Below are 15,014 nucleotides of genomic sequence, written 5' to 3' on the forward strand. Positions count from 1 at the left end.
GGTTATTCCCCAAAGTTCGGAGGCGTCGCAGCGTGAACGACTGCTCCACGCTCTCTTCCTCTGCCTTCCGGACATGCGACAGAGCGGTCAAGTGCGAGTGTGTAGCTGGTGGCGCAGCGCGACAGGCAGTCTTCAGACGCGAGTGGTGCACGCGGTCCATGTCCACACGAAGCGCCATTTAGGAACGCTGGGGTTAACGCTTTGTCAAGAGGACGCGTTTAAACGATCGAGCTGAATGGAACGACGCGCACAAAGAGAGCGCTGCATATATACCGCGGGTGAGAGTCCGCTCCCTTTGCTCACGCATTTTAATGACCGTAACCACTTGTGAGGCATGGAAGGAGACAAAGCTGAGCCATGTTTGGCAAGAGTTCACAGTGAAACGTAGGCGGGCAAAAGACGGCCACAAAAGGAACGAGAAGGCCCTCTCCTTCTAGTTATTCTTGAGTCCACGCTTTCGTGTACGCCTTGCCTCTCCTTACCATGAACCACTCATCAGAATGAAAACGAGGCTTTAATTATTACCGCGGACACCGACAAGTAAATATTAATGAATAAAGGGAAAATCAGACATCCACCCGTTCGTAGCAATTGCTACAAAGGAAGCCCATACGGATTCCTCGAAAGAAAGGCCTCATAGTTGAAGAAAAAGTCGTCCTGGTCCGGGACTCGAACCCGGGACCACCGCCTTTCCGGGGCAGCCGCTCTACCATCTGAGCTAACCAGGCGGCTAGCAGATGGCAGGGCGAAGTCGAATTTGTCGACAACACAAAGCAAAGGCAAGAGTTTGACGTAGTAGGTCTGCGGAAATCCGCAAGGTGGAGAGAAGTAATGAATAATAGGAAAATCAGACATCCACCCGTTCGTAGCAATTGCTACAAAGGAAACCCATACGGATTCCTCGAAAGAAAGGCCTCATAGTTGAAGAAAAATAGCAATGAGCAATTAGCAAAATTAGCAATTAGCAAAAATAGCAAGTAGCAATTGCTACGAACGGGTGGATGTCTGATTTTCCCTTTATTCATTACTTCCCTCCACCTTGCGGGTTTCCGCAGAACTACTACGTCAAAGTAAATATTATTCCACAGAAAACGCTCTAAAAAAATGCATGACGTCACGACGAGCTAGCGCGGTGTTATGTCCGTTTCGATCTTGCGTCTTTTTTCTAGCTTTTCTATCCAGCCTTTTCTCGAGCGAAGAGTGATTTTTTTTATTTTTTATTTTTTTTGTAGAAGGGCAATTTGCCGACACAGCTCAAGTTATCCTTCTCTTTAGGGTCCATTAAAGAAAAATTGAGAAGCGCGAGTGGAACTAGCAAGGTCAGCAAAATTTATTCGAAGACGAGAGCAGGAGCGCCCACGTACACTTCCTGGCAATTCGAAAATGCGAGTGCTGCTGCGGCTGCGCAACCGCCGCAATTTCTCTCTCTTCTGCCCAGGTTGAAACTGACATATAGTGGCCGCATCAAAACTTCGGCTGCGTTCTCGGTTAAATTCCATGAAATTTAAGACGCGTCCTCGAGCCATGCAGCCTGGGGCGAGCGTCGCGGACACGTGGAGATACAGCAGCGCGACTTTCAGGGGTCGAGCGTCCGTGTGTTTCGCCATGTCCGGCATAGAGCAGGAAGAAAAGGGCGCCTGCAGTGAACTTCGCCAGCACGATACGCACGCAGCCAATCGGCGCAGCTAGAGGAAGGTCCTCCTCGTGAACATTGTGCGGTTAAGATCTAAAAAGAACAAAGAATAACAAGTCACGCGAGAAATTTCGCTACCAGGCAAGCATGTGGAATTGTCTGCGTCCTCCCGCTCCCATTGCCACCGTCGTAGCGCGTGATTTTTTTATTATTATTTATTACATCAGGGGGTTACAGTGACGTAGAGACGAAAGAAATGAGAGACTGAAAGTCAAGTTACGTATTTATTCGTGAATGTAAGCGATTTATTTGGATGAAATGATAAATGTTGGCGACTACTGTATCACCGGCTTCTCCACGAGCAATAAATGGTTCAGTGATCAGAGGATGACGAATTGAGGTGATAGCCAAACGGTAAGAAAGCACAGTTCGAAATAGTCTTTCAACAGTAAACATAAGCAAAAGCACACACACTAACAACAACAACAAAAAAAAAAGGCCACAGTAAGCGATATACGTAACGAAGCTACCCGTGCAATGTCTGATATCCCAAGCCGGAGCCGCATGCCTCTGGTGTCGCCCATCGTGCTGTGTATAGTCTGTGGAGCGATGGGCGCATATACGTATTTACGCCAGACTTTTTGTTCGCCCTCCTTACCGACGGCTCTTCCTACAGAGTTTTGCCAGCAGAACTTTTCGCAAATGACACAACCCTCAACCCAGACGCACCTGCTATATATTGTCGCCGGGCAGTTGAGATAACTATACTGAGGAACATGAAGACGTTCAGCCGTCGACGACGACGAGACACAAATTAGGGAAGCCACGCGCCATCTTTTGAACATTTACTTACATTCTTATATTTCTATTTCACTACGCAACGTCTTGGTGGAGGTGCGATAGAGGTAGAGAAACACAAGAGGTTAACTACGTACGGGATATATTTAAGGCAACCAAAGATGACAAACGGTTTCTCTAACTTCTGAATCGTCATCGCCGGCCGAACGTCCTCACCTTATTCAGTGAGCCGGTTAGCTGCACCCGCAGGTACGTGCGTAGTATATATAGTGACACCCACCTGCAAGATGTAGCCGCGCACGTAGTCCTCGTACGTCCAGCCGAATCCGTGCAGGACGCGTATGACGTCGTCGTGCGGCAAGACGCTGAGCAGCCGGTCTAGGAGGATCTTGAGCCGCACGGGCACCGCCTGGCTGCCGTACAGCACGAGCGAGGCCATGTCGAACGCGCTGCTCGCCTGCACCGGTTCGCCGCCCGCAACGCCGCCGCCGGCCACTGCACCCGCCGCCACAACCATGGCCGACCGGCGAGGGTCACACAGCTTGTCCAGAGCTGCAGACGACAAAGGGAGAGAACAGACGGCATGAACATCGGCACAGGTTTGTGATTCCGAGATATATGCAAGAGACGAGAGAGAGAACGAGAAGTGTCCCCTCCGGATGCTAACGTTTATAATGACCACTTGAGTAACGGTGCCCACATTTATGTATAGGCAGTTTGTGCCATTTCCTTACAGCAGTGGCAAGAAAAAAAAAGGAAATAAAAAGAACGCGGACGTTCATCTGGTGGCCAATTGAACCCACTGCTCACACAGTATGACTCTCACTACAGACTGTGTATATTGCTACATATACGACCTCCTTGCTAAAGCAACTATATTGATGCTCAGCGTGCGCCGTGTTTCATCAGCGATAGTGTAGTTTAGTAATGCCGGTAGCCAATAATTAACTTGTACGCGTGGTTAGAGCCGGCGATTCGAATATCTTATATGAAGGAACTCGAAATGGCGGACTGGGCACTAAGTTGAAACTTAAGTGCTCTGTAATTACGAGAACTCACTAGCTAGAATATGCGCAAGGGACCATCCTACTATCTTGAGTTGCTTTCAATGGAGTCTGCATGCAATGCCTTGGAATAACATTAGGTAACCTTGGCATATTTATTGACAGTGCATTATAAAGTACCACTGAACCTCCTTCGCCAGTGAAGCTTCTAAATTATGGCGTATTACGTGCCAAAGCCACTTTCTGATGAAACAGTGAAGCTATATATAGCAGGATCACGACAGCACGAAGAACAGTTCGTATAGCACGGAACAGACGACCAGCCGCGCTATAGCGCCGTCTGCTTGTATGTCCTTGCCTGCTTCGCACCAATATTTCGCACTGTTGATTAGTGCGAAGCAATGGACGTTCCGACCTTTCCACACTAGCGCTCAGTTCTCACGAAGTTGATACAGGTAATTAGGGTCAATGACAAGAACGAAGGTCGGCGTGCACGCCGTTCATCCCAAGTACGCTCATACAAATTCATTTTATCTGCTTGTTCCATGAGCCACAACGGTCAGGATGACAATCTTTGAAAGAGCGTTCTTAATCGCTTACTGGCGTTTGTGCTTCATGCATCCATCATAAAGTCCAACCCAGGCCGTTACAGTTCATAGTTAGACCCATACAAAAATGCTTCCTTACTTTCTTTAGAACTTTTATCAACATCCTATCAACTTTAGTAACATCCTATTGACTTTTACTTTTTAGTAACGTTTGTCAAAAGAAAGTTGGTTACTTCTTTTCTAACTTCAGTATGTAAAAAGAAAGTTACTAGAAAGTTAAGACACACTATTTTAACTTTTTAGAAACACGATTCAATAGGAAGGTAATAAAAATAATTATGTTCTTAAAGTAGATAACCCAAGTTACAAAACATGCATGAATATTATTCAATAAGGTTATAATTATTCAGTGAACGTGGCTGGTGCAAGACAGTGTTGTTTCATGGACAGGTGTAACTTTCCACAATATGCAATCAACTTTCTAGTAACCCTGGTTACTTCAAAGTTGTTAAAAATGATTTAGTGAAAAATGAACATATAACAGCATCTGAACTATAAATGAATATGCAAAGACTGGCTGCATTAAAAAAATGTTTTTTTGCACAGTAACTGTTTTCCTAATTTTTAATCAACTTCCTAGTAACAGATGATAGTAGAATGTTCATAGAAAAAAATTGCTTCTAATACCAGACGCTAAGAGGAAATATGGTCTCACCAATTCATGATGTGGGCACGTATTCTCGAAAACACGACAGCTAGTGCCATGGGAAGCGTGTATATTAGCGGTGATCATGAATTTGTGCTCAGTAGGTGTCAAAGAAGCCCGTAGGCCATGCACCATCGCACTAGACGGCGCGCTGATCGGCTCGTGTTCGCCAACTAAAGCGGGAGACACACGGTCCGATTTGGTGTCCGATCCGGCGTCTGACGCGCCGAAACTGCAGCCCGAATCGAGGTGTTTTGCCGTGCCGAAGCGCCGGATCGGACGTCCGGCGTGCGACAAACTGGGCAGATTTTCATCGTTCGACGTGTCCGACAACTGCACCGTCGTCTGGCCGCAGCCATTGGCAGCGCGGCTGGCATGTGACGTTCTCTGACGTTCCCTCCACGGAGGCGCTGCTGGCTTTCCGGTGTCTCGCAGTTATTCTTTTTCCTTGCCTGCTGCAGTTTGTTTCTGACATGAAATAGTTACCAGTTCAGTAAAATTATCTCGAACGTGTGCCTGTTATGCAAACCAGCGCCTTGTACACTAGCACTAAGCTACTGGTGAGATCGGGAGCCGCGACGCGAGGGAATTTCGCGAGCAGACATCACACGGACCGTCTGAGCGAGGCCGCTCGCTTCGCTTGCACGTTTGCCCTTCGCAACGACTGCGTCGAGTAAACCAATTGTATTTAATTACGGCCGACCTAAGTGTACAGTGTTCATTGTTTTGGCAAAAATAAGCACTCTTCGACGAGCTCGGACTGGATCGCAAGCGCCGTCGGCTGCAGCGTCCGCCTAGCTATGCCTACCGGCCCTATCGCTGGCTTTAGCGGAGCCGTCAGTGGACAACGCGCCGTCGTGAAGTGTTCTGTCACTCACAGGGGCATAATTTTATCGACAGCCTTCGCGTAAAGCGAAGCAGTGTTGTGCAGAGTTGTTTATATTGCGTTTCTCGACGTGGATATGAACTCAAGCTGGGGAGTTGAATGTGGGCGGAGCTTACGCGCCGCTCATGCCGTAGCATGCAGCGCCGCACGTCGGATCGGACACCGAATCGTACCGCGTGCGTCTGTATAGCTCGCTCATAGTTCGGCTGAAGTCCCCGTATACACTTTATAAATAAAGAAGCCTACCTAGGCACTGTAAACCCAATGATTGGGGCCTAAATGCCTCTCCGCCTCCTACTACGGCTTCCTTTGAGTGACAGTCTGATCTCGAAGGCCGTACTTTTGCAACCTGCATGCACCTGAAGCAATTGCGAATCTTGAAGGCAACATCCGCTTAGTTTTTATATATACATTTCCTTAAATTTCGTATCACAAAGTACAAAGTACACACTTCTGGACCAAATAAATTTATTAAAAGACTATCAAATGTTATTAGGAAAAAACACGCAATTTTTTCATTTAAGATACATTTTTCTAAAAAACCGCAGAGTGGCGCTACTGTAGTATTTGTTTGGTCGACACACCACGTTGGTTGTCGTGAGTGCTCCCTGCAGTAAGGTGGTATTTGAGTTAAATTTTAGAAGTGCCTAGACAAAACGTGCTCCTTGTTGTGTGCAGTGACCATCCCAAACCCTCCGGACTCGTGTAACGCCATTAGTTCGCCGTGTGTTTCGAGCGATCCACCAGTGTCGTCAGTGAGTGCCCCAGTACAGCTCCCGTCCGAGCTGCCTTTGTTCTGCCGAGCTGCCTGCCCGCGCTCTCGTGAAAAGTCTGGTACTGGGGCTTCGAATTGTAGTGTTTGGAAGACTGTTGAAGGTTGTGCTTTTGTGGAGCTGGAGTTCATCGGCAGTTCTACAGTGCTTGCGCCAGAGAAACGTCGGTGCTTCTGTACCTGTTAGACGAAGGAGCGTTTGCCAAGTCCTGAAAGGTAAGCAAGTTTGGCGCTTGCGCGCATTCTTGAAGCTTATGATTTACGTAATGAGCGTTGTGTAACTAGCTAGAGCAAAGCGCTTTCCTATCGTATGTTAGCCATGTTGCTGTGCACATTTAGCAAGCAATTTCACGAAAGCTTCCTCTGATGTTACAGCGTACTTGCATTCTGCTACCCGCCTTGATTGCTATGCCTGAATGGGCACACAATTATGAAAACACATTGAAAGTTTGTGTTCGTTTGGCAGTGCGTAATAATTTGAAGACTGCGATTTTGTAGCGATACTTACCCCTCGATTCTATATCACTCTTCTCGCCCACCGCTAACGGCCGGCAGCTGCAGTACGTAGCACGGCCCGGGGTGTCGGTCAGCCTACTAACGAATAGCGCAAAGGAATACCATCGCTACAAAATCGCGGTCTTTAAATTATTACGCAAATTTTGTGCACAATGAGATGGTATAAACACACCTTGCATGTACATGAAAAAAAGGTTTACAACAGAGATGACATATATGCATGGGCACATATATGTGTCAATAAAATACTCGAGCCTCTTTCTGCCTACAGAAAAAGAAGTTATGTCTTCTCGAGGGCATGGCTGCTTGTAATAATGAACCTCTAAGGGAAGGTTTTCTCTAATCCCTATTTTTGATATCTAAATGCTTATGTGGCATGTACAAACTGCTTGCATCAATTTCTCATTGGGATTAGCTGTCTGAAATTTAATTTTCAGTAATAATTGCAATAATTAACTCCTTTCACCTTTCTTCTAATGACTAAAGTTCTATGCTTCTACCTTGACAAACCTTTTGTGAAATTAGTTTGATGAGGCCCAATATACAGGGTTTTCTAAATTGAAGGTATCAGTACCTATTAAAGACTATGCTAACTATGAAAATGCTGCTTGTGTATATTGTTTATTCACTCTGTCAGACAAAATCTTTACACCCAAGTGCAGTCAGTAAATTTAAAAGTGCATATCTGCAAGGGGAAGTCAGAATTGTATTTGAAGACAATTGCATGTTGTTTGATAGTTCTCGAGCACTTGTGCGCCACTAATCGAGCACAGCTTGGCCCTATACTCGATGAGGCTTGAAGCTTTCAATGTCTGCTAATCACTAAAACAGCACCAGATCTCACTCTGTGTCAAGGGGTGGCACACATTTGCTTAGTTCTAGGCAGACGCATGTCTTTCTTTTGCATTGAAGTTCCCAATACTTTCTAGTCTTACGTAAAAGTACACAGCTCAGTACAATGCATGTATGGTATACGTAAGGCTGCTTTGTTCTTTAAACCGAATCAACAAGAAGCAGCGACTTCCGTTTTTGCAAACCTTACCCTACTTTCTAACCATTCCTTGATCAAATGCGTATAAAATGAATCTTTGGTTGTTGTATTCTTTCACAGGTAGACATCGGTGACGGTGTATACGTTGAAAAGGACCTGCTGAAGAGGCTGTGCCTGGATGCTAACAACTCAGGCTTTCACTTCGCGGAGGGCCTCCTTAAAGCTCCTTTTTCAATAGAAGACGTTGAAGGGAGGTCCTTCTTTGGGCGGCTGTCAAATGCCTTCCACAGAAGGATCCGTACGTTGGATTCCAAGAAGGTCAACACCATAGTAGGTATGTGTGTCACAAAGAAGCATCTTAATATTCTTTGTGCAGTTTTCAACAAAACTCCTTTCATGGAAATTTCAGTGCTATCTTAGGGTATACTCCTTTCTTTCCTGCTAAAATAGCTATTAACCTGAATATAATAGCATATTATAATGCAAGCTTTGCCACCATAACTAGAAAATTGTCATTACTGTTGGCATATGTATTTTTGTGATAGAGGCCCTGGTCATATGAATGCACTGATATAATATCCTGTCTTGTGGAAAGCTAACATGTTTAGTAACAAGCTCATTTTGACAATGTCTGCCTGCACAACAAAGGCATTTTCTAATCTTGCTGTAGAACGTCCGTAATGCCTGTTCAACTGCTTACATGTTGCTTGTATCATTTCGTGGTTCTTAAGTGCAATATAAAAATCAACTCTTCTATGTATCTGTGCCCAAGCAAAGCTGCAGCATAGTTATGACTGACACATTGCCTTTCCTAAGATAATTCACACATGAAACTTCCATGTACTAGTCACAATACGAATATCGAAGTTCATTAAACTGAAGTTGATTTACAGCTTTTGTTTGTAGATGACAATTGGTACGATAGAGTTTATGTGTCGTGCATCTGTTGGTGTTACGCACATCCATCACGCTCCCAGCTTTATTGCACGAATTCAGTCATTTCATGCATTTTTAGGACTTTTCACAAAACAGGCGGAGATGTTTATAGCTCACAGGATTGAAAGCTTGTCTCTTGTGCACTTCCTTTTTAAGAAACAGATGCATGGTGTGTTGCAATGTCACTGTAGCAAAACTAATATATTGCCTTTTTTCTTCTCGTTTCTAGACTACACAACGCAACATTTCAGCCTACTTCCAGTGCAGCTGGAGAACTCGTCCCCCTTACTAGCCCGGGGATATTAAATGGATGTGTTCAAGCACAAATGGAAGCCCGTCTTCTGTTGCATGCCACACCTAGCCACTTGGCAATCACTATTCGCCAAAGACAGATAGTTTACAGGATGTTACTAGCAAGTCGTTAGGATATATAAAGGTGGTTAATAAATAGTCATTGCACAGTTTTTAGGAAGCAAATAAAAATTTTATTCAGAGATAATCAAAGCTTACTTTTGCAATTATATATTGCAAAAGTAAGCTTTGATTATCTCTGAATAAAATTTTAATGTACTTTCTAAAAACTGTGAAGCGACTATTTATTAACCACCTTTATACATCCTATCGACTTCCTAGTAACATCCTGTCAACTATCTGTGGCGAATAGTCGACAGGATGTTACTAGCAAGTTGTTACGATGTATAAAGGTGGTCAATAAATAGTCGCTTCACAGTTGACACTTTCTAACGACATAAGATAATAAGCAGTCGGTAAGAATTCTATCGACATTTTATATCTATACTTTCAATTCAATATCGGTGGCCAATAGTCGGTAGGAGGTTACTAGGAAGTTGTTACGGTGTCTAAAGACGTTTTATAGAATGTCGATAGGTTCTAGTAACATTTGTCTAAAGACGGTTTATAAAATGTTACTAAAATTTTTTGTAAGGGGAAGACGGACCAAGAACACGCAGGTGAATCTCCGCGTCAAACACTGGCATTCATTACATGACATGCGCCTGAATGAGACAGCACGGGAGCTTAAAAGCCGATGTGGAAAAAGAAAACAAATATAAAACCGGCATTTAATTTTTAGACAGATCTGAATGCCACGCGCACCCGCCTGCTGACGTACATTTAAGAATACAAAGAAAGACATGAACTGAAGACGCTGTTACTAGGTCATCAATGATCAATACTAGATTCGAAGCGAGTAATACTGAGCGGACCACGCCTAAAGAGCTTCGCCTCGTAATTCCGAAAAGTGGCAGTCCTATATATCGGGGTATATCTTCATATGCTTGGGTCGTTACAAAAGGAAATAAACCAGCATTTCGTTGTTCCCACAATCATCACTTTAGATATACAAGACCGAACCAGCCAGCCATCGAGAAGCATACTTGAAGACAGCACGTATCACGCTTGCCAACGCGGCTCTTCGCTGAATCCGTGCCTTTCCCCCTGGAGGACGAGAAAACGGAGCCGTCGTTTTGCTCTAAGAGCAAAGGTCCGTGACGCACTCTCTCACGGAGCGCTTTTATATTAGTTTGAGCGAATGCGCGGGCGCTGACACACTTAGACAATGCGACAACTGGCAAACGTTCGCGTCACGACAATTTTGACAGCCGTCCATGCTTCGCCATCAGTTTTCTTCAAAGAACGGTCGCAAATGTTTCGTCTCGCCGCTAAGGGCCGGTGAGCTGCTCTCGCCTGTCTGTCACCTGCATGAAGTATACAGAATACGACAGACGCCACGCTTGATATGTAGCACGCACGCTTACGTCATGCAAAAGACTATCCACAAAGGCGTCGCACCTCCCTGTCCCTTTGTTTGATTGCTTGGCTGCTGCACGCTTTGAAAATATATCGCTGTGTTGGCACAAGGCAGAGCCTCGTTTGGAATCCCGGAGTCATCAAAAGAAAGTGAGAGAAACAGAGACGGTATAAATCGGATGCGACAAGGCCAGCCATATTTGCACCTCGTTTGCTAACCTGCACTGGGGGAGGAGCCGAATACAACCAAAGAATCATCGCGCCGTGTGTACATATCGGTAGCCGCGTCTTCTCTTAAAAAGTGTACCGCATTGTAACCTATCGGAGCTCCACTTTAGGACGTGACGACCAGCTTTGCAACGCTTGTTGGAAAATTGTGCAGCGCTATATAGTGTAGTCTATTCGTCGCACCGGAAGAACCCGTTGGCAGGCCAGTCGGCGCCAATAAGAAGGACATCACGGGGCAGGCTCGTGGAAGCGTGAGAGCGTGCGCGCCCATACTGTGTACGCGCTCAGCAGCGTGTATATTCCGCGCAATAATCACGCTCCTCGCGCGGGGACTGCGATCACGGCCGCGTGAAGTATATAAGACGCGCGCGCGACAGAAAAACCGAGCGGCCAAGCCCCGGCGATCAAGCGGCCAAGGCCGGCCGGTCCGCTGCTCCCGGATCCGTGACTCGGAGGAATACTGATGAGCACCCTCCCCCCCTACTGCTAATGGTGCCCGCAGGGCCCGAACTGAACGGGACGGTCCCCCGTTCCTTTGGCAACCTGCTGTCGCCATCCGCTCCGACGACAGTCGCCCGGCCGATTAATGGGCGACGCGACGACGAGGCTCCGCTCCGCTCTGATCGCGCCGACGCATCGATGAGCCGCGGAGGCACGATGATGCAGCCTCTGTGTTTGTATGTACTGTGTTTGTATGCGCGCGTGCAAAAGTACGCACGCACGGCGTGGCTCGGCACCCGCGGTGCGCCTTCGCGCCTGCGTGACAAGTTTCCGATCGGGGGGCGTGCGTCGCCCTGATCGGCTCGCGAGAAGCGGGCGACGGCTGTTTCACGACTTTTAACGAGCGCTCGATATCTCTCGCTCGAGGGGACGGACGCGTACGGACGCGTGGTGACGGTGCCAGGGCGCGTTGCCAGCGGATCGCGATTGCTGATCTGCGCGGCGCTCGCGCGACCCGCGAGAACCGTGCGCTTGCAGGACACCGGATCACGCGTGCACCGCCTTTGTGTTGCAGCATAATATAACACTCGCGCGGTGCTTCATGGCTGCACTGGTCGATCACGTCAAAGTCTGTGAAATAGCGGCGTCATTGGCAGGGACGCAGACGAACGTTTCAGTGACCCCCCTATATGTGTATATATATACGACGCCCGGTCGAGAGCGATCGCTCAGCCATGTGGAGCAAGGAGGCGACAGCTGTGCTGTGCCTCCGTATCTCATTATTAAATTTAAAGGCTTCAACTAAGAACTAGTGCAATTAAGTACACTCCAGACGATATAGAAGTACGTTATTTTGCCCCATGTAGCATGCTTGAATCTCGAGGAACTGGTGCCAGTGCGCAGCTAGATCTGCCACGAGAAATATATTGACAGTCTTGAATATCAAAGTACAAAGTTGCTCAATCATGCTCACACATGTCACGCCAAGCTGATCGTAGGTCATGCCATGGGTCCATCCAGGTGTGGATAGGATCTGCGTTAAATTCCCGGCGCTTGGATCGGTCTAAGCAATACATGATAGGGATCAAAGCTGTATCATATACAGATATTTTTCAAACCTCACAATTTAAATGTCGGAATCGCTGCAGCAGCGCCCCTTCCACGGATAAACGGCCACTCCAGTCGCTCGATAAGTGGCTCTCATATATTCGGCAAAGGTTACGTGTCATCAGCAAAGACACTTGCCAATTGCGTGACCGCGCAGAGTTGGCCGAAAGTGGAATCCTCCGTCTAGCCACTTTGGTGGCATTGTATGAAAAACACACGACTGGCATCCGCGTGAGCGCGTCGTGCGTTTCTTATCTCAGGCGCCGCCTCAGTCAAGGTCAACTTTCTATTATGGAGGCATAAGACTAGCGGTCGCGACCCTCAGGACCAGAAGCGTTTTCTTCTGTATATGTTTGCGACCTCAATAAGGACAGTGTTCGCATACATTGAACGGCTCGCAAAACGACCTTAACCCATTAGGGACCGGTTTCTTTTTTTTTTCTGGTTTTGTTGAAATAAACAATATATACGAACATATTTCTGTATAGATTAATGACATGCAAAGAATGATTGCGTTTGCGTAATTAGTTTATGAAATATAGCCCGTGACCATATGGTCACGCTGGGCCTTCAGGCTACAGAAAAGTGCACCAAATGAAAAACATTTATTTTAAGCCACAAAACTTGAGGAAAATCGAACTCGCTGAACAGTAGGGCAGTCAATTGGTGTGGTAAGGCTGAAAGCATGGAATACAGATGCCAATATCACATTTGGTGCATTGTGTGCGCACCGCACTGTTGCAGTTGTCGCCGGCACACCTCCGTCTCTTTCCATTAGGTACGGCTGCAACAAAGTGGGCAACTTGGTCGTACCGGACAGCGGTCAGGACGTCACCAGGCTTCGAAGACCCCCTTCGACCAGGTCCTTTCGGCTTATTCTTCCATCGCATCAAATAGCTTTGTACCACTTGCCTGCGGAACCCAAGCTGGGTAATGTTGGACCCCGTGCTACGAATTAGTGCCCAAGCGTTGGTGATGGATACATCACAAAGCCACGTGAAGATTGGCCGCCACCATTTTTTGCCACGGATTCCGATCCTGTAAGCAGCTACATTTGCGTCCATCTGGTCTGTGCCTCCCATAAAGCTGTTGTATTGAGCAACAGCATTTGGACGGGGTACCTTGACTCTTTTCTTCTGAACACGGGAGTACCTGTCTGCAAACGACATTCGTTCTATTCCGTGTATGGTGCTAGCGATAGCTACTACGGAGTTGTCCATCCAGCGGACAACTATTATTCCATCGTCGCTCAGCACGTGCTCTTCATGCCCGCGAGGCTGACGCTTGATATGTTCAGGTCGAGCAATCGGGCACTCTTTCGGTACACGGTTCTGCCGCATTGTGCCCGTACCTTCGTAGCCCTGTGCCTTGAGATGCCGAAGTAGCGGCATGCTGGTAAATAAATTGTCAAAATAGAAAGAAAATGGAAGATTGTGAGCCTCTACTGGGAGTTCATCCGCCATTTGAAGAAGTGGTGCGGCTGCTCTGCCAAAGTTTTTTTCATATTTTGCAGATGTTCCTGGGTTGCCCTGCTTTCCTTGATGCACTTCGAAGTTTACGAGGTATCAATTCTTGGCGTTTACGCACCATACTTTATAGCGGAAGCGAATTGGCTTTCCGCGTATAAACTGTTTACAACCATGACGACCGTAGTACTCAATCATACTTTCGTCATAGCTCAGGTGACGAACAGGCTGAAAGCGCTTCAAGAACCTTACTTTCAGTAGGGCCATCAATGGACGCAACGTTGTTAGCTTGTCGCTAAGTGTCAAGCTCGCATTGTCCGCACAGTGCAGAAACCTCATTATCTGTATAAAGCGGTTTCTTCCCATAGCATTGTAAATCATTGTGTTGCGCATGTCAGTGCCGCTGTCCCAGTAGCACTTTTTCCCTGGCAAGCGGGCGTAGCCGGACAAAACAAGGACTCCAATAAAACATCTCATTTCTTCTTTTGTGACCTCCGGATCAGGCATATTCAAAAATAAGGCGTATTTTCTTGTTTGCTCCCCTAACAGCGCCATGACAGTTTCATCAAAAAAAAAAGCTCAAACAACTCAACAGGTGAGAAGTCCCTGTAAGCGGAGAAGTTTGCGTCAGGAAATATGCAAGGACGTTTTTGAAGATCAGCCTTCCTCCATTGAAAATTCTCAGATAAACTCTCAGGAATGTCGGCATCACCTGCAGCGAAGGAGACGTTTGAGGTTCCGTGGCCCAGCCCACCATGGTCGCCATCCACGTCGTCGTCGTCGGAGTCGCACCCACCGATTCGGCGTCCATCTGTAAAAACAGTTTCAGCGCCGGCTCTGAGCTGCCTCCCACTTAGGTTATCAATGAGCCCGCCTGAGTCTTCATCTGCCGAATCCTCATCCGAATAGGTGCTAGCCTCTGGTGGCTCGATATAAATTGCCGATACGTCATCGTCGTCTTCTTCGAGGATCTTCGTTATTTTTTCCAGCGTCAACCTATTTAAACATTATAATACAAGAGTATTGCGTGAACACCCAAACCGCAATGCGCGATAGTAATATGCAGAAATAAAAAAAATCACAATGTTTTCGGAGCCCTAAGGCCTAGCGTGACCATATGGCAACGCAGAATACAATGCGCTATTTCATAAAGTAAACACAAGTCAAGCTCTCTCAAAAGCTCACTGGTGGTCACATTAGTAAAGAGCTATA

The 15,014-nt window shown here is 46.8% G+C and overlaps 1 protein-coding gene, 1 long non-coding RNA gene and 1 other non-coding gene across 6 annotated transcripts in view; 1 reads left to right on the plus strand and 2 right to left on the minus strand.

Annotated features, from left to right (window-relative positions):
- The window catches only part of LOC135919557 (zinc finger protein basonuclin-2-like), a 342,921-nt gene that overhangs the window by 16,339 nt on the left and 311,568 nt on the right, over window positions 1–15,014 (minus strand). For all 4 annotated transcript variants that reach the window (XM_065453468.2, XM_065453486.2, XM_065453493.2 and 1 more), the window contains one exon: window positions 2,712–2,983. In XM_065453468.2, coding sequence (XP_065309540.1) covers window positions 2,712–2,983 — 272 coding nt within the window. The remainder of the gene's footprint in view (window positions 1–2,711; window positions 2,984–15,014) is intronic.
- TRNAS-GGA (transfer RNA serine (anticodon GGA)) lies at window positions 654–728 on the minus strand. The gene has a single exon. It is a non-coding gene; the product is annotated as a tRNA-Ser (tRNA).
- On the plus strand, window positions 6,090–9,134 carry LOC135919111 (uncharacterized). Its single transcript, XR_010569885.2, has 3 exons — window positions 6,090–6,563; window positions 7,975–8,188; window positions 9,020–9,134. It is a non-coding gene; the product is annotated as an uncharacterized lncRNA (long non-coding RNA).

The sequence above is a fragment of the Dermacentor albipictus genome, chromosome 2 (genome assembly GCF_038994185.2).
Source record: "Dermacentor albipictus isolate Rhodes 1998 colony chromosome 2, USDA_Dalb.pri_finalv2, whole genome shotgun sequence".
In the NCBI taxonomy this organism is placed as follows: domain Eukaryota; kingdom Metazoa; phylum Arthropoda; class Arachnida; order Ixodida; family Ixodidae; genus Dermacentor; species Dermacentor albipictus.